Raw genomic sequence first — 21,635 nt, forward strand, 5'->3', positions numbered from 1 at the left:
TTATATCAGTCTAACGGTATAATGTAAAGCTATTCATTCTAGAGTCATTCTTTCCAGTTTTTCAGGTAAAGTCAAGTGCATGGCCTTAGTTGAGCACATTACAATTGAAAACAATGAACATCTGCACTACTTAAACCAACCATGACAACTTTAGTACTCAATCATTCAGAAAATTAATTCCATGAGCATGCCCGACATCTATGTAATACACATTCTATAAATTAATTCATTCTTGTGCCAAATCCATATATGCTTGCACTATTGCTTATGAGTCATCTATTGTTTGGTCTCTGTCGTAGCATGAAATAATTCATGGAATATCGTATAATACTCCTGCATCAAATACCCTCTTATACATACTCAGACCCTTCATTTAACACTTGCACACACCCTTAATAACGTTCATTTGCCTGCATAATAACTAAACCATTTGAGTACAACAGGTGTTCATCCATCACTAGAAACATTTCCGTGAACCAACCATTTTGTTTTAAGTTACAAATCACAAGCAGTGCTGTGGACCTGAATAACAGAACAGCTATCCGTTTCATGAAACCACTCACTGACCTCCAATGAGATACTATGTCACTCTACATGAATACATTAGAACAAAAAACAAGTATTTGTCGGTGTGGAAGCAGTTAAATTGTCAATATATCTTCAAAATAACCCCTGCATCTAGACAAGAAGCAAAATAAGTTATTTTTTAAAGATTTTTTTAAAACATTTCCTAAAATTAAGACTTATGTTACCAATTGTATATTAAAGCAAGAATTCACTATTATTGTTATTTTATATTAATGCACTGTATCAGAATTACATACAAATACACAAGCGCTCACAAATTCAACCTACAAGAGAAAGCGTTCTTACATTTCTTTAGTTGACCAAGGATTGTCACAATGTGGTAGCAGAATATGGTTAATAGAACAGCAATTGTTAAACTAGGTTGCAGTTAGTAGATTTCACCTTCAGTTGTGAGTGCCTTTTAGAAAATGGATGTATGGAAATTATTGCTGTCATGCATGAGACTTTATAAGTGTCTCCAGTTTAAAGGCACTACCTGTGGAAAAAGAAAGTAAAGTCTGGTGCCATTCAATCTTCATTCTTCAAGCAGAAGTAACAAAGCAATACTAATAAAACCGTCACTGGTGGTTTAAGATCTCCATCAACATCCCCAAGAGGGCACCCTGAATTTACATGTAATGCCTCAATAATTTACATAGAATCCCCTGTCCTCACAAAAATGCTTCTCATGTTTAGTGTTTATCGTCATCTGGACCTCAGTTGTCATCTGTATAATTGTTTCTGTTTTATGTCCACGGCTGACAGAGTTTTAAATTTGCTTTCTCAAGAATGGCCCAGAGCAGCCATCTGGGCCCAGATATGGAGCAGAACAGAAAGTCCCTTTTGTATCTACTAATGCTAGCAGTCTGGAAAACATACACTGTAGGGTGATTCTATGGACCTACAATTATAACAAGGGTAAGGGCAATTATTCCATCCAAAATATCAAAAATTTACAAACTATTTCTCTTTACTGCACATAATCTTTGATCATTTTTTTATACAATATAACTTTTCACATCTTAGAATTTGTACATTTTGAAATGTCTTACAACTTTTGAACATCTCCTATAAAAAACATTATTGAGCTGTGTGGGTCATTGCTACACAAATGATTGTTCAACAGAGCTCTGCTCCTTGTTGTCTATGGAACTGTTTGTGGTTGGCTGGTTGCAGTCTTCCGGTGCTTTATTGAGCAGGGATTCCAGCCCTGTTTCTACTTGGGAAGTGCTATTAGATTTTGATTCAGTGTGCTTAAAGTATCCCCTCATGGTGTTCCTTACAGACGATGGCAGGACAATACGAATAGTTTGAGTAAAGGAGGTAATAGACTTGCTGTGACTTTTATTTAATGTTGGCTCTTCAATTCTTTCCTCAGTGTTATGTTCTAAAATGTGTTCTTCTTTAACAGTTTCATTGTATATACCAGACATTTGGCAACTCTCCACTGTTTTTGTGTTGTCTGGTAACATTACATTTGTAGTAGATGTGCTTTTTACATGTTTTAGCTGTGTTTGCCACAGCGGTTTCTCCATTTCAAGGTGTTGCTTCCTGGATACGGAGTGTAGAACAAGTGGGGCATTTTGGCCATAGAACACAGTTTGGGGTATCTTGAGCCTTGTGGATCTTGAGCCTTGTGAGCCATTTGAATCTGTATTTTCATCTGAATCATCCATGTTCTTTACAGGGATAATATTTGGGGACATAAAAAATGTGACTTTTGTTTTCTTAAGGCTATCATCATTGGAAGACTCTTGTTTACTCATCTCTGTGTGCTCTGTGGAGGTTACTCTGTGAATGCAGTGAGAATTATCTGAAGATACATTGGCTTGGAAATAGTTTGCTTCACATTTTGAGTCTATGAACAAGCCTGTAGTAGCCTTAGCTTCTACAGAACTACTAAAGTCAAAGTCTATTTTTTTTGCAAAACACTTATTTTCTTTATTATTTTTTTGTATGTTGTCCTCACTTATGACTTTATCATCTACTTTCACCGGTGCCTCACCTAAATCAAGATCACCAATAAAAAGCATGGACAAAGGGGCATGCCACTCCTTCAGCTTTTTTTGGGAGATTTCTGGAGACAATGTGTGTAGCCGGGCTGATGTCCCAAACATGAATGGTAGAGAAGTTACATCATTTGGTGTGAAAACAGAAGACTCTGAACAATAAGAAAAAGTACTGTCCAGAGAACTTAAAGAAGAGGCTGATGGAGAGGTGGTGGTAGAAGAAAGGCTTGAAAAGCTTGACCTACTTGATGGTGTTAATTTATGTGGGCTTTTGTTCTTCAGCCTGGTGCGGGATTGTGGTGATCTCCAAAGCATATGCTTATTTATTGTTGTACTGAGTTCTTCATCTATTAACTTCTGAGTTTCCATCTGAAGCTGCTTCAGGTGATTGATATAGTCAATATGGTTATGCATAATGGTGGCATCACAACTGGACTGCCGAGCAACAGGTTCATGGTCTTGAACAGGAATCCTGGAACTGAGGCAGACACTTGGTTCTGAGGAACATCTGTCCCTGGATGGACTCAGACAACATGCAGAGTTGATGCAGTTAAAGGGGTCTTTGTCAAGACAACCCAAGGTATCCATCCTGGTTTTACTTTGATAACAAGCAGCAATTTCACTGAAAAGGTCCCAGTCTTCCCTGTCATCTAACAATAAAGACTCGTCAAACATCTCATCCATGTCTTTCAACAAATTTGGGTCTGATTTATCCAAATCAGATGCTGCAAATTCAAGTTCATCTGAGGAATCCTGCCCGTGGATTAAGCTTATACCTGTAAGAAATTTACAAACCAACGATGCAATTAGCTAACTGAAGGGATACACTAGAAATATACAAACTAATAATTGTGTATAGGAAAAAATTATAAATATTTCATAAGGCTCTTTAGGAGTTATCAGTCTTTCTGCTGTCCACAGTGTCCAGTTACCTGATAAATCATCAGTACTTGTTGAATGTTCTTTATCAGGTTTTCTGAATAATGATTCTACATCTTGTCCGAAGATAAACTGGTAATTTTCAATCAGGAACTGCACTAAAAGTGCAACCTGGATTGGCGAACAATATCAAGAACATTAATACACGACTTACATTAATGTTAGAAAATTAATGTTTTCATAATTGAAAAAACTTATGGAAATTATTGATTTTTACATATCTATATAATTATTAAGGGAGAGGATCTTGCACTAGTTATCAAACTGATAAACAAAAAAGTTATGTCTTCATGAACTAAGAAGTGAAGGAAATCCTTAAAAAAGGAACAACATGTGCAGGCATTCTAAAAATATGGTATAATCTGAGGATGGACATCAGCATGTGGACACCAGCCAGAATCCTTTGAGTACTGTGAATGGAATCCCCAGCAATTTTATTGTTTCCACAAATTACAGAAATATTTTTATAATTAAAATGGTTGGAGCACCACATGGAAAATATACAATGCCATCACATAGCCAGCGCCATCCAGATGAACTTGTAACCTCATTAAACATGCTTAAAAGAAATTGTTAAAATAAAGAAACAAATGCGTTCACTTTGATGTTAATGTGTTAACAGGCTGCTTTGTGCAGTTACCTTTTTCGTTGACTTAGTCTCTTCCTCTGGGTCACAGGCTGTGGGGAGCCATAATATATTGGGAGCTATGCAAAGAGCCAAGTTGAACGCTGTCATTTGATTTTCCTCAGAGTTCTCCTTAATGTGATGAAGAACCGCAAATAAATGTTGAAGTAACACAGCATTGGCTTCTGGAAGCTGCTTCAACAACCTGGAATGAAGGACTTTATTAGTGAAATCATTCTTTCACTGTAAAAGACATAACGCTATTGCCAACATCTTACATAGTCTGTATTACAATGATCACCTTACTAAAATTGACAACCTGGAATATGAATTCATGTTCACCCATCACCAACATACTAAAGTTTATATCAAGTGTGTTGTGTACAATACAATTTAGTGCAGAAGATATAATTCACTACCGGCACACAAAAGTAGATATTTATTGCTGCTGGGAAATTCAGTACAAGCTATTGGACTAGTTTTAGCCATCACTGAAAATATGAAAACATTGGACTTGGCCCAGAGTCTCTGGCAATCTATGTGAGCTATAACTCTCCATGCATTGGCTTGCTTACTAAAGTAAAAGAAACCCTGATGGTGGTACCTGCACCAACTCAGTGCCCTAGCCAGCTCTCTAAGTAGCGTATATTTTAGAAAAGGCCCTTCATAAAAAATAATCAATAAAAATAATTTTTGAGTAGTACTGAGATCATTTGGTACCAGAAACAGACTTGTCTGCAAACAGACCTGTCGAGGGAGAAACATGTTGTAAAAGACTTGGTTACCTAGCAGATTTTGTTTTGCTGTCTCCTATGATGGTGTGAGGCTCATGGAGATGTTTGAGAAGCCACTAGCTACTCACTAAACATGATCTGAAACAAGCACAGTGACTCTTTTTTATTAACACACTAAATAAACCCTGATTGATTATTCACTCAAAAAATGGGAGCACCACAAAGAAAAGAAATTGCCAAAACTACTGAGTAAGTATTCCAGTAAAAATGTAACCTTTATTACATCAATTACAATAGATTTCCATTTCAGGTCTCTTTGAATGTTAAACAAAATAATAACTGGTATTTATCATATTACTGCGTACCCATAATACTAAAACTAATACTTTGAGGTGTGTGCTTTGGTTACCAAGAGGGACTTTTATGCGTGAAGACATTTTTTTGTTTTGTTTAGGTCTTCCCCTGCTTTTCTTAAATTAGTTACACTTTAGTAACACATTACCTTACAGTGTGATATATGATTTGTTGCAGAGCAGACAAGACTTTTTAGTTATTTTGTGTGTACTGTATGTTAGTTATTTGGTTTTTGATATTCAAAGATACCTGAAATGGAAATCCATTTTAATTGATTTACTAAATGTAAGGTTTTAACTGCAAACTTACTCAGCAGTAGTGGAAATCACATTGCGAGCTACACCATTACAGATTCTGTATTTATGCTTTTAAATGTAGAATTTAAGTTTGATATTTTTGATGTTATTATACTAGACTAGGAATCAGCTGATACACCTTGAGATGTCAATAGGACACATACATACAATCGTGTGAAAAAGAAAGGACAACTTCTTTGAATTATATGGGTTTACATATCAGGATATAATAGCAATCACTTGTTCCTTAGCAGGTCTAAAAATTAGGTAAATACAACTCCAGATTAACAATAAGAAATGACATATTACACTATGTCATGATTTATTCAACAAAAATAAAGCCAGGAGTGGACTTCCCAGCAATTCACCCTTAGGTCAAGAGCGTTTTATGTCCTAAAACGTAAAACCATAAAATTCAAAGACGGTGTACTTTCTTTTTCACACAACTATATAGATGTAGATAGATATACTGTATATAGAGAGATATACACATATTTATATACACATTCTTGGGAACTTGTGGGCTCCTTGCTGATGTTGGTAGGTGGTACCACTGACGTTGGTTGGGGGTAGCTCTGACGTTGGTGGGCTTTCCCACTGATCTTGGTGGGTGTTCCTGCTGGTGTTGGTGGGCGTTACCACTGATGTTGGTGGGCATTCCTGCTAACATTGCAGGGAACACCCCCATTTAAAGGGGAAATGGATGGGGGGTAGGGATCCGGAGAACCAGAGAAGCGGCACTCCTCCCAGAGAGTTCCTAGGTATGTACATATATATATATATTTATTTTTTTCCAAGCTTAATACAGAGAACAAGAAGTTCTGTCAAAGTTCAATACTAGGGTTGAGACACTTAAAAGTGTTTTACTTCTGAATAAGGGTCTTGGAGGGGTTCGCAGTTATGTTTATTCCAAACTTTGAACTAACCTTTTAATAACTTCAACTTTATATTCATGCTCTTCCATTTCCGTAACCTCTATCCACAGTCCATACATGTCTGAGGATAAAATACTGTCAGGTATATTGCGCAGAAAGTCCTAAATCAAATATATACGTATAGTAGGAAGGTCAGTTCACAAGTAAACATAAATTACAAACAAATTAAAAAAAAAAATAATCTTCATTTTTTTAAACAGTCATTTCCTATGATTTCTAGTATTTTAAATGTTTCTACTTTTGGGCCTTCATAGTTAAACAAATAATGTCATGTGCTCAAAAAGTCATACAGTATAATTATATGACTGATAAGATGTGGCATATTGGGTACCAAATAAATCTAAGACATTAATAATGAAGTGGAACCCTTTTTTCTCATAGATCAGTGTTTTAGCCTTGTCTGGCTAGGGTGGTGGCACTTGATGGCCCAGGTTTTTGGCATTACTTTTTCATATGCTATAGTTTACATTCATTGTAAGAGAATTTTTGCTTCCCATTGAGTTAACAATTCTCTGCCTCACATCATCATTTAAAAAGGTAAAAGCTAAATAATTTTAATTATTGCACGTTTATTAAGCATCTTAGATTTTGTAGTATTCTCTATATTCCTCATGAAATATTTTAGGAATATACAACATCTCCTTAGTTGTATATTCTGGCTGTCAATGTGGTGCTATAATTTCTATTTTTTTTTCTAACCCCATAATAAACATCTCATACTTTTACAAGGCTACTTTCTGGTGTTTGTTTAAAAGGGACCTTGAAAAATCTATACAATCCACTTAAGACGGAGCCCATAACATTCATGATTCCATTTCCAGGGGCCACCCATATGGTTTGTTCCATATCAAAAAAGATTAACACCCTCTGGTTAAAACTAAGAGGAAGTTTAGCAGTATAGGATTCTGGAATGCAAGTCCCTTCTTTGGAAGGCAGATCTTCTGACTATATAATTTAGTCTATGTTTAGCTTTTCAAGATCAGAGGCGAGTAACCATTTAAAACATGAGAAAGTTAAGTAACTTACATGTCTAACTAATACATGCCATATTATTGGTCTTCGGGAAATAACGACTGCCCATTAGAGTTGTTTTTTTGTACAAAGATTCAGACTGATTCAGGCAAGGCTGGTTTAGAAACTACACTCTCACTTTTTCCTGTACAGTCCTTCATCTTTAGAAGTGTAGTTCCAAAATCACCCACAATATACCCTCTCTCACCAATGGTCCAAAATGGAGAAAGGGGATGTGTGCCTCTGCCAGCACAGATCTCTCTTCTCCTTCTCACCACAATGACACAGAAAGTGTTGCATTATCATATCAGTTGTATCAACAGATGCATGCATTACATAGATAATTTTAGATACAATTTATTGTAAAGAAACCTTTGCATTTTATACGATAATCAAACAAAGAAAAATAAAAGATTATTATTATTTGGTAATATGAGTTTAACATGTTACAGGAGTTAAAATTACTAGTATTCAATTTGTAACCCTTAGAGAGGTGAGCAAGTACCATGATCACTGCGGCTGCCACAAAGACGGATTCTCTATTTATTTGAACCTCATCTCCAGAAATCAACTTCTCTTTTAGTTCCTTGCAGGTTTTAGCATTGGCTGAACGTCTGAAGATCCCCTTGGTGTTTGGGCCTTCTTCATACAGAACCATAAGCATGTCCTAAAGATGTCATAAGAAAAGGTGATTGCACAGCTCTCTCTAAGCTCTTTTGTGCTAAAATACATGACAAAAAAAAATCTAATCTTTTTTTTATTAAACAAAGATACAGACACAGAAATAAAAGGTCACAGTGGGATTAAACACTGTGACAGTTTATTTTAAAATTAATTTAAAATGTATACTGTAACTCATCAACGTGTTAATTTGAATTTTTTTACTGATGACACTTTGATGACTAGATGTAGTCCTTGAGAGTACTTACATAGGTGTAGCCACTAGCATAACATCTCTTTCATAGTAGACACACTGCTTGCCACTCACCAAGGACCCTACCCACTCTCTCCTGCACTTAGCTAGTTGCATTAGTCGCTCGGATTAGCAGTAATTAAGTGCAACTAAAGCCCCCAGGGACCAGGTTGATCATCTTAATCCAAAACAAAGAACAATGAGAGGAAGGAACAAAAATCCTTGTGGCAGATTATTACCTTTTTTCTCTGTCATCGCCTACCACACCACCCCAACCATATCTCTGATTGGAACTTCAACTTAAGCCCTGTCCAGCTTGACCAACATTTGCCAGAGCAACAAAGCTATTATAGAGACTGCTGCCCTATAACTATTTACTGTCTGTATGTATTTATTGACCATTCCATGCACCATCATGCAGCCCTTACATTAAGAGCTGTTCGAATGCTACCAAGGCCATCATCTGTGAGGGACTTGGAGGCCTTAGGTTCCACATTATTCCACCAATGCACCAAAGCATTAACTGAATACTTCTATAATTATCTGTTATAAGCCATGACCAAGATAGCTCAGGCTCATTTTTTTATAATTGCATTAGTGTATATATTATGCATAGTATAACTGCACAAAACATGTACCAACCATTCACACATGCCTTTATTGGAAAAGATTCTTTGGTTTGGGGTAAAATGTATCTGTCCAGAGAAAGCAATCTTTAGACAATCTGCCACTAGCTAGTCACATGTCACCGTATTAACCTAAATTTAGGTATAAAAGTGTAATATAGCGCCGATATCATAAAAAGGTATCATGACTTACCATTATGGGTTTGGGAAGATTGCCGTTGAGACAGACAGATGATAGGGACAAGCCAAAGAGTTTACGAGGGGTAGTCGGCGATTGAGAGGCAGGACTGCTCAGCGTGGTACTTCCACTACGCCGAAGGGCCCAGTCTATTAGTGACTTTTTCCTCCTTGAATGTTTCTGCACTGATTCTGTGGAACAGGTAATTTTTTGAATGTATTCATAATATTTAACAGGTCTTATTATGTTCTAAGCTATGTGCTATAGGTCACAAATTAATGCCTGTTTGTATTGCCATTTATTGATATTTTTGAGAGTTAATAACAAATATTTGTCAGACGATCAGTTGCCTAATTTTACACAAAAGTCTTGTGAAGCCTATTTACTAAACAGCAGCGTTTGCAAGTTGGGAAAAGATGTAAGTTTGCAGCAGCTAGCCCACACTAGTTGAGGTCCAACGTGCACATTGCCAGCTTACATTTGCACTCGCATAAACAGAGAACTGCGTTAGAGGAGAGCTGATGAAAGTTGCAAAAGCAGGCAACACGTGGATTAACCCTTTATGCGTTAAAAGTATGAGCTGAGTCATTCTAGCTTCTGCAAACTCAAATTTAACATGAATTTTAGTGAGATATTTGATAGTATGGCTTTTGAACAGTGAGTGAGAAAGCTATAGGACATAAGAAAACTGCTGAAACACTGTAGGCAGTGCCGCTATTTGCTTGAAATTGTGAGAAAAACCTTTGAGAAGTTAAGTTGCAAATTATCAAATAGCACCAGGTCATGTTATATCAGGCTGTCTCCCCCGCTTCGAAAATCTATGCTTTCTTACGGTCAGTAGTTGTTCTCAGGCTGATAATACAGTTCTTTTTAGGGATAAGTTGGTTTGGGTAACATTTGAAGCTCACCACTATAATTCTCTGCTAGAGCTTTCCTTGGGCCCATCAGTGCTCAGTGCACACGGGGCCATTGACACAAACAAATATTAGAAAAACATTAGCAATATACCTAACCGTGATGACCTCATACCATTTTATGTTAATCTTTCACATTCTCCAAGATTGTTGTTAGCATCCACTTTGACCTAATTTACCCATTTTTTTCTCCCTATTCATATTCTGCTCCACTACATAAATTAAGGTGCATTACCTCCTCTTGTATACAAAGGGACCTGTGGCTTCAGCCGAAGGATGAACCGGCACTGTCTCTCCCTCTGAAGCTGCTCTGCAATGACAGTCCCAGTGCTCTTGTCTTCAAAGAGATTGTTGTTGCTTCCACTGGGTAATTTAAAATATTCTTGGAGACAGTTCATGACAATACTGTAAGGGTGTTCATGGCCTAAGAAAACAGAAGGACAGAAGAGAAATGTGTATCTAAGACAAAGTAAAGTGCATACTCATAAACATCAGTGTCTGCCAATGATATAATAGAGGGACCTGATCAGTGGATATAATAACATGATTAAAACATTATAGCATGGTTTCAATATAAGGCTAGTATTTGCAAGATAATCTAATTTGAAAATGATTAATATGCAAGTACATTATCTAAACAATATTTTACCCTGAAAAGTAAATGAACATTATCTTTGGTACATCATGGTACACCAAAATGATTCATGGTTTGCTCTGTTATGGTACATCAGCAAGTGTATCAAGCAGTGTAAAGATGTCCCCTTCTTATATATATATTAAGTATATATATATATATATATATATATATATATATATATATATATATATATATTAAGTATTCGGCAGGGGTCTCACCAAACAGGGAATAAGGGGGTTCATCCTTCCCATTCAAAACCCACAAATGGTAGTCACTTGGTCTGCCCTGCAAAGAAACACATTAAGGAGAAGTTATTAAAGAAGGAGAGCACCACCGATTAGAATCAAGAAGATCATGAACTATTGCAGTTGTGGAAGATGAAACATTGTCCAATGCTTGCATTGTATTTCTCTCACTAGATGCATTGTTTATACACACACACATATATATATATACATATATATATATATATATATATATATTATACAATATCTACATATTTAACAATGTATTACTGTTAAACTCATGTAACTAAGATTGATCTACCTTATTACAATAATGCAAATAAACAAAAACAGTTGTATTACATGTATTAGACTGTGTATCAATTAAATTCTTCAATTAGAGATGAAAACATAAACCATTTTTTCCTAGGGCCTATTAAAAGCTAGGGATGGCTACAGTTCACTTTATGCAAAGTAGCACTTTCTCAAATACTATATTTTATCACTTTGCTAGAATAAACTAGTGTTTGGTGTGTATTGCTGTTTACAGTTTGAAGATAAACAATATCCATGCATTAGAAACCTCCTTTACTTATATGCACCACATGGAAGCAGTCTTCTTATCTTTTTGTTTACAGGATTAACTGAAAACTAAAAACTACTAAATATGGGTAGTAAAGAATAAGCAGTTTGTAGTTAGCAGGCAAAATCTGACTGCAGATTTCTCTTCAATATGCAGCTCAACTGGACAATTGAGCACAACAATAAAGTATAAAGCGGTAGTTTACAATTTTCATATAAATATATTTAAGATACCACTAATGCAAATTCAACAGATGGAGAATAATGGACAATAATGTATTCACTTACTGGAATTCCAAGCTGTTGGGAAGCCATTTTGATCACTTTGTCTGCTGTATCCATGTTACAAACATTGATGGGGGTACTCTGGAAAGAGACAACAAAGTTCATAAAACACCGTGACACAATCTTATCATTCTACACTATTAATCTCTTGCTGTTTCACCCTTTAGTTCGAATGCATATAGTTTTATTTAATTGATAGAATGCTTGTAAGCATATTCTTAAAGTGCTTCAAGGCAATTCAGCATAAAATGCATCAGCTGTCTTTACGTGCATACACGTACGTATATATGATTTTATTTGGTACTTATTTTCCAAGAATCTGCCATAATTTCTCACAAATCTGTGATACTAAATTTAGACTATGCTAATACTATGTGAATCTAATGTACACAACTGTGTGTTTACAAATGAAGAAGATCTACTTGAACTTTTTAAAATAAAAACAGACAAATCCATGGGACCCGGTGGTATACACCCAAAGTAAAAAAATGTTTTTAGTGTTCTGGCAGACTTATTTAACCAGTCACAATTGACGAGTATATTCACATAAAAAAGGTTGCAGGGAAACATTTGCTGACTACAGACCAAGAAGTCTTATGTTAGTAGTTAGGAAGTTAATGGAAATCATGTTAATGAAAATAATAATTAAATATCTGGATGTCAATGATTATTATTCTTTTTTGTTTTATATAGCGCCATCAAATTCCTTAGCGCTGTACAATACATAACGAGCAGTATGTAACATAACAAATTGATTAACAGAGACAACAGGTGAGGAGGGCCCTGCTCAAATGATCTGCAAAATCAGAAACAGCATGGGTATGAGAGTCTGGCAACTGCAGTTGCAATGTTGGTAAATATAAAAGAATGCCTTGAGACGTAAAAATCCAAAGGCAAAATATAGTATCGAGGGTACTGTTCTGTCAGAGACAACAGAAGACATAGACTTGGATCAAGGCTCTGCCTCAAACGGGGGTTTGCTTCCAAGACCACTAGAAAGAATAACCCTATGTATGTTTTTTTTCTTTTAAAATTATGATAGACATCGACAGTTCTGTTCACCACACAAGTATATATAAATTTAGAGCTGTCCGTCCCCCAGCATAGAATGAGTTAACAGCAATGTCTGTGTTAAGATCTGTATTGAAAGTGCAGAGTCAGCACTACTTACTTCCTATGCCAGATGTGAGTTGATGTAACTAAGGGAAGTGATCAAACAGACCTTGTTTACCTTCTATTCTCACTAGCAGGACACAATTTCAGTATATGTATTAAAAATCCCCAGGGCTGATTGATGCAACATACGTTGGCCATTGTTTCAAAATTATTTCAGACTTCCTTCTGACTATCCTCTTCTCTATAGATGTATTTTCCTTACATATGCAATATGGCCAAGAATACCACTCAATAAAAAGCTGCATCCTTAAACACTTGATGGTGGTGAAGTATCGTATCGGCATGCAGAGGCCCAGTGGTTGATTAAAAGATACATATATATATATATATATATATCACCTCAAATAGTCTTGCATTGAAGTGTAAAAATGTTTGTTGTAGAAAACAAGCAGCTGGAGGTCGGCCAAGACGAGTTTCATAATGCAGTGAGATGTACATAAATGTCATGACGAATGCCATAGTAAATTAATCAGAGCCATTGAGAGACCAGTGACCAGACCCCATTCTGTTATTACTTGAGGGAAAGGCTTAATATTTTTGAAGAGCTTATTTCCCTAAATTTGTATTTCACATCCAAAATTAGATCTAGTTCAGATATCAGGCAGTTCGTCATAGCTTTTTCTGGCAGCGATTTTCAATGGGAACCAGAGTGTTCCCAAGATCTGAATGAAGGTATCTGATGATCAGACAAGCAGTTAAAGTATAAGAGACTTAAATGTAATGCCCAAATAGTCCAACATTCCTGACATGAGTCTATGAGAAAATAAGGCTAGACTTTTACTTACAGAAGTCAAATCATCTGCATCCAGGTATAACACACTGATGGGCACTGATTTGCCACGTTCATTCTTCTTCACCTCATTAATATGCCTATGCACAAAAAAATAACACCTCTGTCAATGAATATTTGCAAATAGTTTCCAATCTCAAAAAAAAGAGAATGTTCAATAGAACGTTATGTTGATTTCACAATTGTAAACAAATAGAACAGTATTATATTTCTATTTTTTTTTCTAGTGTTATGTTTTATAGTTTTTCCTGCCATTTTGAAAAGTACATTCTGGAACAAATGTGGTTAACAGTGAGTTTAATAAAGGATAACTGACCAGCATAAGGTTGAGAGCCACTTCTCCTTTGTTTCTAGGGAACTGCAAAAGAACAAGAATGCATAGAGAAGTAAGTACCGTGACTTCTAAAGGCTGTTGTAGACATATAACGGTTCCTTCCTGTGATCCACAACATAAGCAAACAACCCTTCCTGCTTCTATTTTAATATTAAAGCTATGTCCAGTCTGAATTTCCTTCTTCCAATTTCAAGGCTTTTTTTGTTAGTGTTCCTCTTGTTTCCATCTCAGTTGACCTGAACATTATGTTTTGATTCACTCATTAATAAAAAAATGGTGGCTGTAAAATACAGAATATCATGATAATATTGCTATGAGGATTTTATTCATACAGATAAACGATCTGATTAGATTGGCACATTTGTGAAGGTGGTAGAATGGCAGGGTCACTTACACCATGTTACATGGCACTGCAATAATATCCTGGCTGCTTTTACAGTGTGCAAGCGGCCTTAAGGGAAGGCTCCAGACAAGGTACGGCTGTGTAGTGTGTGAGGATTGTGTATGTGTAAGTATGTTATTGTGAGTATGGATTAGTGTAAGTGTGTTAGCGTGTATGTGTAATTGCACTAGTAGTTGTGGGTCAGATATCCCAGCTTGTTGGTCCAAGAAAATCCAGCTCTTCACAACAACAGAGTTGGACAGCACTGGCCCAGAAAATGTATCACCTATCCCAAGTGCACTTTAGATTTGAACGTTTATATACCTGAAAGTGACAATATAGTTTGTGGTGGGCCACCCAATAACAAAAGAATTATCAGTGCTTAAATTTCTTTCAGAGATTTCACTGATACAAGAGGTTGTCCACATGTCATTCAGATGCACCTGCTTTTTCAGTTTCAGGCTGGAAGAGGACCTACAAGATATAAGACATGGTTTTATTCAATATGGTTCATCAATACCTTGTACAGAAGGTATTTTTCAAATGCATAAAAAGTCATATTGGTTCCAGTCCCTTAAGTAGAAAAAATTGATTATTGGCTTATCGTATTAAGCAAGGTGTTGTATTGATAGTATGAATCAAAAGTGGATTAAGTGGAAACATTATCTGTGAGCAATTAGCTGTTACGTCTTTAACTTTTGACTGCATAATATTCAGCATGATCAATTAGAGTAAATATATAAATAACTCAATTAATAACTTATTTATAAACTACCATCTAAACACTTATTCTAAACACTACTTCAAATGCTGTAACAAATCAGTTGTATTATGTTTATTTGTGTGGTTCCGTTGAACAATTAATTAAAAAAAGACCCAGAAGAGTCATACAGGTTGTTCTCACTTTGATTTTGCAATGATGAGGGTGTCAGTGAATAGGAACAGGTGTCTCTCCTGGATCTGCCACCCACTTGTAAGCTGCACTCGCTCTTTCATTATGAACATGTTGCTGGGGCTACAGAAAGCACCAAGGAGAAGTCCATTTGCGGAGTTTGCGGGAAACAATGTAGTCTCCCTATGAAAACAAAAAGCAGAGATTAACTAAATATAACAAGTGATAGTATCACTTCTAGATATATATCCAAGTTAAAAAAAATGTACCTCACACTTATCCTGTGATATGTGCATTTAAAATTTAGAATAGACTGCCATTGGGTTTATACAGGCATAGTATGCAAACTGATTATACATACATATGTTAGGAGTGATCATTATTACATTTAGGGGTTTCACTAAAAACCCATGATAAGCATGCCTTAATATGATATTTGAAGAGCAAAAGCCATAAATTGTCAGACCTGTTATTTTTGGATAAATTATGTTCGTGGGATTTTAGTATGCCAAAGATATGAACAAATATTCAATCATGGCATCTATTTTAAGGACCAATTGACTAAGGTGCCCTGTACTCCCTAAAGAACATTCTGGCACAAACTATTTTTTCAATTGGAGAAATAAACATCTCGTAAAATGAAGAGTCCCAAAATTTGGAAAATTTGTTGAGGAACCAGAACAAAAGGTTATAGGTCTCCGTTTCAAAAGAACTGTGCCGGAAAAGGTGCGCTCTAGATTCCAAACACAAGCGTCACAAGATGGTACAAGACAAGGACAAGAATAATAGACAGCTGTATAATTTTACTATCTGGTACACTAGGGACGTTGGGTACATTTATGTTGTCCTGTCTGTTCTAAAACCAGAGTTGGCATAAACAAAAGTTTATTAGTTAGAATTCTAGAACAGAGGAATTACACAGGAAACTCAACAGGAAGCCCACAGAATTGTATCCTACAAACTGTGACTTTTTTTCCAACAACAGGAAAACAAATGTCTCCTTATATAATTTTAACCTTGTCTCAACCCCACCTTTTTTTCTCTATCAAGGACGTGGTGTCCTTAATATAGTCATTCATAGAGATTATCATTTTGAAGACCATATGACTACTACAGTGGAATCTGAGCTTTAAGCATTCAAGCTACCCTTTCAAACTGATGGAACAAACATCTTTGTTGGGAATAGCTTCTTTCATATGGTTTGTTTAATAAAATAATATTTTATTATTATGTTCCTAGCAAAAATAATTTAAGTACAATAGCGTAAATGCCAGAGAAAAATTAAGGCATCTGCACTATTCAGCCACTTCACATATGTCAGGAAAGTTTTTTTTAAATCTCAGAGCTGTAACACGATATTGAAATCGTGTTTCCTACCATTTCTCAGCTAACAAACTCTTAAGTAGAGATAAACACCCAGATGAATTATTTATAAAAGAGCAGGCAGATAAACAGAGAGAAAAATCTTTTGGCTGCTGTTGACTCTTCTCTGTTATTGTTTGAAACTGGAAATTATTTTCTGGTTTGGGAAAAAAAAACAATTTGATTCTAATTATTTATTCTCTTTGTGGGAACGGTACATCACTCCTGCAGTATTAGACATCTAAGCTAAACAGTTACGAATGATATTAGCTATCCCCTTGGTCACTCATCATATAGATTTTGGGGACTATTACTGCAAGTGTATTCAACCCATTAAGGATACAGGCTATTGAATACACAAGCAATTTCAGCATTTTTAACCAGTTTTAACCTTCATTTATTTATTTTCTTCTCATTTGCTGTATCTACAGTCAGGCCAAACAATACCGTTATATCTGTTCTGGGAAATCAGAGACAAATATCTAACATGTGTATGTGCAGGGCCGGCCCGACAATGGAGCCGAGTGGGGCAGGAGTGAAAGAGAGAGAAAGGGGCGCCGAGTGGTTTTCGCTTACCAAGCTGTTAGTACCCGCTCGGTGCCCCTCTCTCCTCTGCGGCGAGTCTCCCTGTTCGGTCTCGGTGCCGGCTTGTAATGCTGAGTGCCGGAAGATTACCTCATTTCCGGCACTCAGCATTACAAGCCAGCACCGAGCCCAAGCAGGGGGACTCGCCGCAGGACTGCTGAAAGGTAAGTACGGGGGGGGTAAGGGAAGATAATAGGGAGGGAGGGAGGGAGAGGAAGGGTAGATAATGGGGGGGGCGGCAGAGTCGGAGGGAGAGGAAGGGTAGATAAGGGGCGGCATTTTAAAATTCGCCCCAGGCGGCATTTTGCCTTGGGCCGACCCTGTGTATGTGAATCCTTCATCAAGCAATGATATTTGGCAAGGCAAATTGACTGAGAGTTTGAACGAACCTTACATTACATTTATCGGGGGGGGGAAATCGGGGAAAAAATCCATAACAGGTCTAAAAATTTGGTAAATAAATATTATACTGTAACAATTGTATCAGTCCTCAGTAAACCACAATGACATTTGGAAATGGCAGTTTAGGGAAATAAGAAAAATCTAGAAATATATGTGACAGTATAAAAACCACATACTGTCACAAATATTTCTAGATTTTTCTTATTTCCCTAAACTGCCATTTCCAAATGTCATTGTGGTTTACTGAGGACAGATACAATTGTTTTAGTATTTTTCCATATGTTGATTCCACTTGAGGTATAGGTGGTGTTTGAGTTAACCTCGTTATCTTGATCGTGAGCTGCACTGTGTTGTGTTTTTTTTTCGTGTGTCATGATTTATTCAACACAAATAAAGCCAAAATGGAGAATCCATGTGTGAAAAACTAAGTACACCCTTACTTGCTGATGCTCAATTAATCAATTTTCAATACAGGTAGAGATTTCTTTTCATACCCATTTATAAAGACTACTTTGTGTAGAAAAATTGAGGGGGTTAACTTTTTCAAACTATGATCTGATGCTAACTCAAAACAGTAAAATCTGTTTATCAAAAACTATAAAATATGAATTATTATTAATAACAGAAAAGAACAGCAACATGAGAAAAAATAATTGACTTATCTATCCCCAAGAATTATGTCAATAAAGAAGCGGATAATTAAGATTGATGATTTTTTAAACACGATCATTGCATGAGTGTGAAATCCCTGAACATCCTGCATCCTGTGCCACAACCATCCACAGCAACTGCCTTTCACACTCCAACATTTACTCTTCTCAGCTATGTTTCTCCTTCTTCCCTTCTTTACCCTGCGGTCAACCAAATTACTCCTTCTTATAATCTTTGCCTGTAACCCCACTTCTTGTGCCATAATCACATACCTCAGCTATAATCCACTTTTGTACTTGCACCATCCTCAGACTTAACATCTCCTTCCTGGCAGTCATGAGGAGCAGAGAGTTGTACCATGCCCATAATGCCAAATCCCAGCTTCCACTTCTCTATCAAGCATGGTGCACAGGATAAGGGACTTATTTTCTTCCTTGGCTGTTTTAACCCCTTAATGACAAAGCCCGTACATGTACAGGCTCAAAATGCATTGTTTTCAATGGGTTTTGGGACCGCCCATTGTCCTTAAGGGGTTGATAAAATATAACAGTCCTTGGTCCTTTAGTTAAATATATAGGTGCAGGATATGTAAAAGCAAATGATTCAATGCAAAACATCTGTCACTTCAGAAAGCTACCTAAATTATCCAAAATACCTGTGCTAATGGCAGTAGATTACTAGGTGATATTTTATGGAATAATTAAGTACAAGTCCCCTTATATTTTGGTAAACACTATGTAATTTAGGTATTTTCAGTTTTTAAGATTTTTTTTTCATATTTCCAGTATGGCCATAATCTGGAAGTCCAAGAAGTATACCATTTGTAACATTTTGTGTTGAACTTTTATACAATTAAAAGATAAAACAATTAAAGTGCAACATCCAGTAAATGAACATGGAGTGGTCAGTAAAATAGCACATATGTCATCTTTTTACCTGGAATGTAATTTGCTCTTGCTTAGGGCCTTGGTGATGGCAGACGTGGAACGTCTTCGTTGTACTGAGGCCTTCATCTTCTGCAGAAGAAAAAAGACAAAATATGGTTTTTGAGAATAAGTACTAATTTCCACTTTTAGCCTACTAAACAGTTATACAAGTAGAAATCTCTGTTTTGCACATAATTGGTAATATATATATTAACAATTATATTCAAAGTAATTATTTATACAGGATAGTTAAGTACTAAGTACAAATCTGCTGCACACTGTGTGTTGCACACAAAGCCTTGTTTACTCCAATGTCTTTAACCACTAGGGTTCATAGTCTCAAGGATGTGGAGGTCTCTGAATTAATTAGAAATGATTTGTTCTGCATATTTGTCCACTCATCATTATACATGTATTAAAGTAGACTTGTATGGAAATAGAGAGGACCCTGTACAATGCAGTATGTCACATATATGCATGGCTATACTTTGCGCAATATGTTTTAAATATTTTTTTAGATGTATTATCATCAGAATGTGAAACTTGATCTTCACAATATATGGTCAACATTTGCTTAGCTGCATTAGCTGGCCTTATAATGAAACGGCATATTAAACATGGATTTTTATTGTCTTTTGCTTCATGCAAATACATATGCAGCTGTTTTCAAAATAATCAAATTCCACAATGCATCATAGTTTGTTTTGTAGACATTTTTTTTTTATTCTGCAAGTAGACCATAGAGAGTGTCTGTGGCAATTTTAGCTAGGGTTGGGCATGCTTGCAAATGTTATTACACTGAAAAGTCTTACAAAAAGTTAGGTTTTACGGACCTTTCAAACATACCTATTCACTACAAAATGAACCTTTATACAAATAAAGGGTTCAGCCATAGGGTGAATGAAAGGCAAATGAATGCAATTGTAGGTCGAGTGAGTCAGCAGGAGAACAGAAAACGTCAACTCTCTGATATACATTATGAAGGGCAAACCCCAGAGCATTTCTCCTGCAAGATCTGGTCATGTATAGCGTATTTCTTTATCCACAAAAATGTTTTAATAAATCTTAGTATTACCTATTCATTATGCAGACCCAACAAACAGGGGTTAGCGCTGCGTAATGCACAGTGAGTTGAAATGTTCAAATCAAAGTCTAATGTGTATAGCTAATTTCCAGGATATATATATGGGCCAACATATTTTTGTTTTTACCTATCATTAAGGTTAATTTGCACTTCATTATGCAACATAAAGGCACAGAATGATATTTGAACATTCATAGGGCCTCCTCCAATATGAGCATGAACATATTTATATATAGTTCTCTATAATACAGCAGAATATTTACAGAAAACGTCTTTGTTATAAATCTCCCCTAGAAAAATGGAAGTTGATCTGAATTTGATTTGGGTCCTCGTATTAAAATTGGAGAAATTACTGACACGAGAGCTAGTGATATCTGGACATACAGTAAATGTAGTAATATTAAAGAAAGACTGTTTGCTTCACCAATTTTTAATGTACTGCATCTTGCGGTGCTAAATGTACTCATAACTCAATAACAGTAAAATTGTATGTATCTGTTAAAAATCTGTTAAAAATAACCATATGCAAATAACCACAAAATAGTTTTATGTGGAAATGAGCCAGACTGAAATGCCCAGACATCTGTTCTTTTGCGAAGATTCCCCATCTCTAAAAATATCCGTGGTTATGGAAACAAAATGTCAGCACGTATTTTCTGTGAAATGGGTGGACGGCTGGTAACCAAATGTGTTTCTCAGTTCAACATAGCTTCCAACATTTTAAACAGCCAAAGGAGAACACTTTCTAGGTTTTAGGGCCTGTGGTTAGAAGCATGGCCAAGGGGCACGGAGATTTTTAATTGCACTATTTATGGCGATTTCTGTAATTATGTAAAAAAAGATAAATTTTATTTATTTACACAATTTAATTTGTAAACATACTATCTGCTCTTTATAGAGGCATTATTTAGAATTTTAGGATGGCATATCGATATAATTTCCTCATTCATACCAAATATTGCTGGACATTCACGCACACTCACTTTCCTTGACAAAGGGCTCTTTAACCATTTAAAAAAAAAAAATCTGTAGGCTTAATAACTCTACAATTTAAATGATTATTTACACATTAAACTTCAACTATGAACGATTATCAAGCCAAATGGTTATCAGCACAGTTACCAAGGTATGACATCATTTGTTAGTTAGGAACTAATTTCAGGTTTCCTAAAAGGAATGGGTATCATGTATTTTTGTCATATTCAGTTTCAGAATGATTTAA

The 21,635-nt window shown here is 35.9% G+C and overlaps 1 protein-coding gene across 1 annotated transcript; it reads right to left on the reverse strand.

Moving 5' to 3' along the window:
• Positions 1-1,670: 1,670 nt before the first annotated feature.
• LOC149287480 (uncharacterized) lies at positions 1,671-19,416 on the reverse strand. The gene is made up of 15 exons (XM_089492825.1): positions 19,340-19,416; positions 15,416-15,586; positions 14,836-14,985; positions 14,112-14,153; positions 13,791-13,875; positions 11,833-11,910; positions 10,957-11,023; positions 10,337-10,525; positions 9,203-9,378; positions 7,976-8,137; positions 6,451-6,560; positions 4,156-4,345; positions 3,509-3,626; positions 2,573-3,352; positions 1,671-2,479 (listed from the first exon to the last, which is right to left on the reverse strand). The coding sequence occupies exons 1-15, from the start codon at positions 19,414-19,416 to the stop codon at positions 1,671-1,673; spliced, it is 3,204 nt and encodes a 1,067-aa protein (XP_089348951.1).
• Positions 19,417-21,635: the final 2,219 nt, after the last annotated feature.

This window comes from Sceloporus occidentalis, unplaced genomic scaffold (genome assembly GCF_023333645.1).
Source record: "Sceloporus occidentalis isolate IW3139 unplaced genomic scaffold, rSceOcc1.0.p SCAF_60, whole genome shotgun sequence".
Lineage (NCBI taxonomy): Eukaryota > Metazoa > Chordata > Lepidosauria > Squamata > Phrynosomatidae > Sceloporus > Sceloporus occidentalis.

Coding starts and splice junctions, on each gene's coding strand:
- LOC149287480 (XM_089492825.1), bottom strand. CDS start 19,416: ATGAAGGCCTCAGTACAACGAAGACGTTCCACGTCTGCCATCACCAAG. Junction 4,346..6,450: donor AAAGTTGAAGTTATTAAAAG/GTTAGTTCAAAG, acceptor CCTTCATTCCAG/GTTGTTGAAGCAGCTTCCAG. Junction 2,480..2,572: donor TATTGGTGATCTTGATTTAG/GTGAGGCACCGG, acceptor CAAAAAAAATAG/ACTTTGACTTTAGTAGTTCT.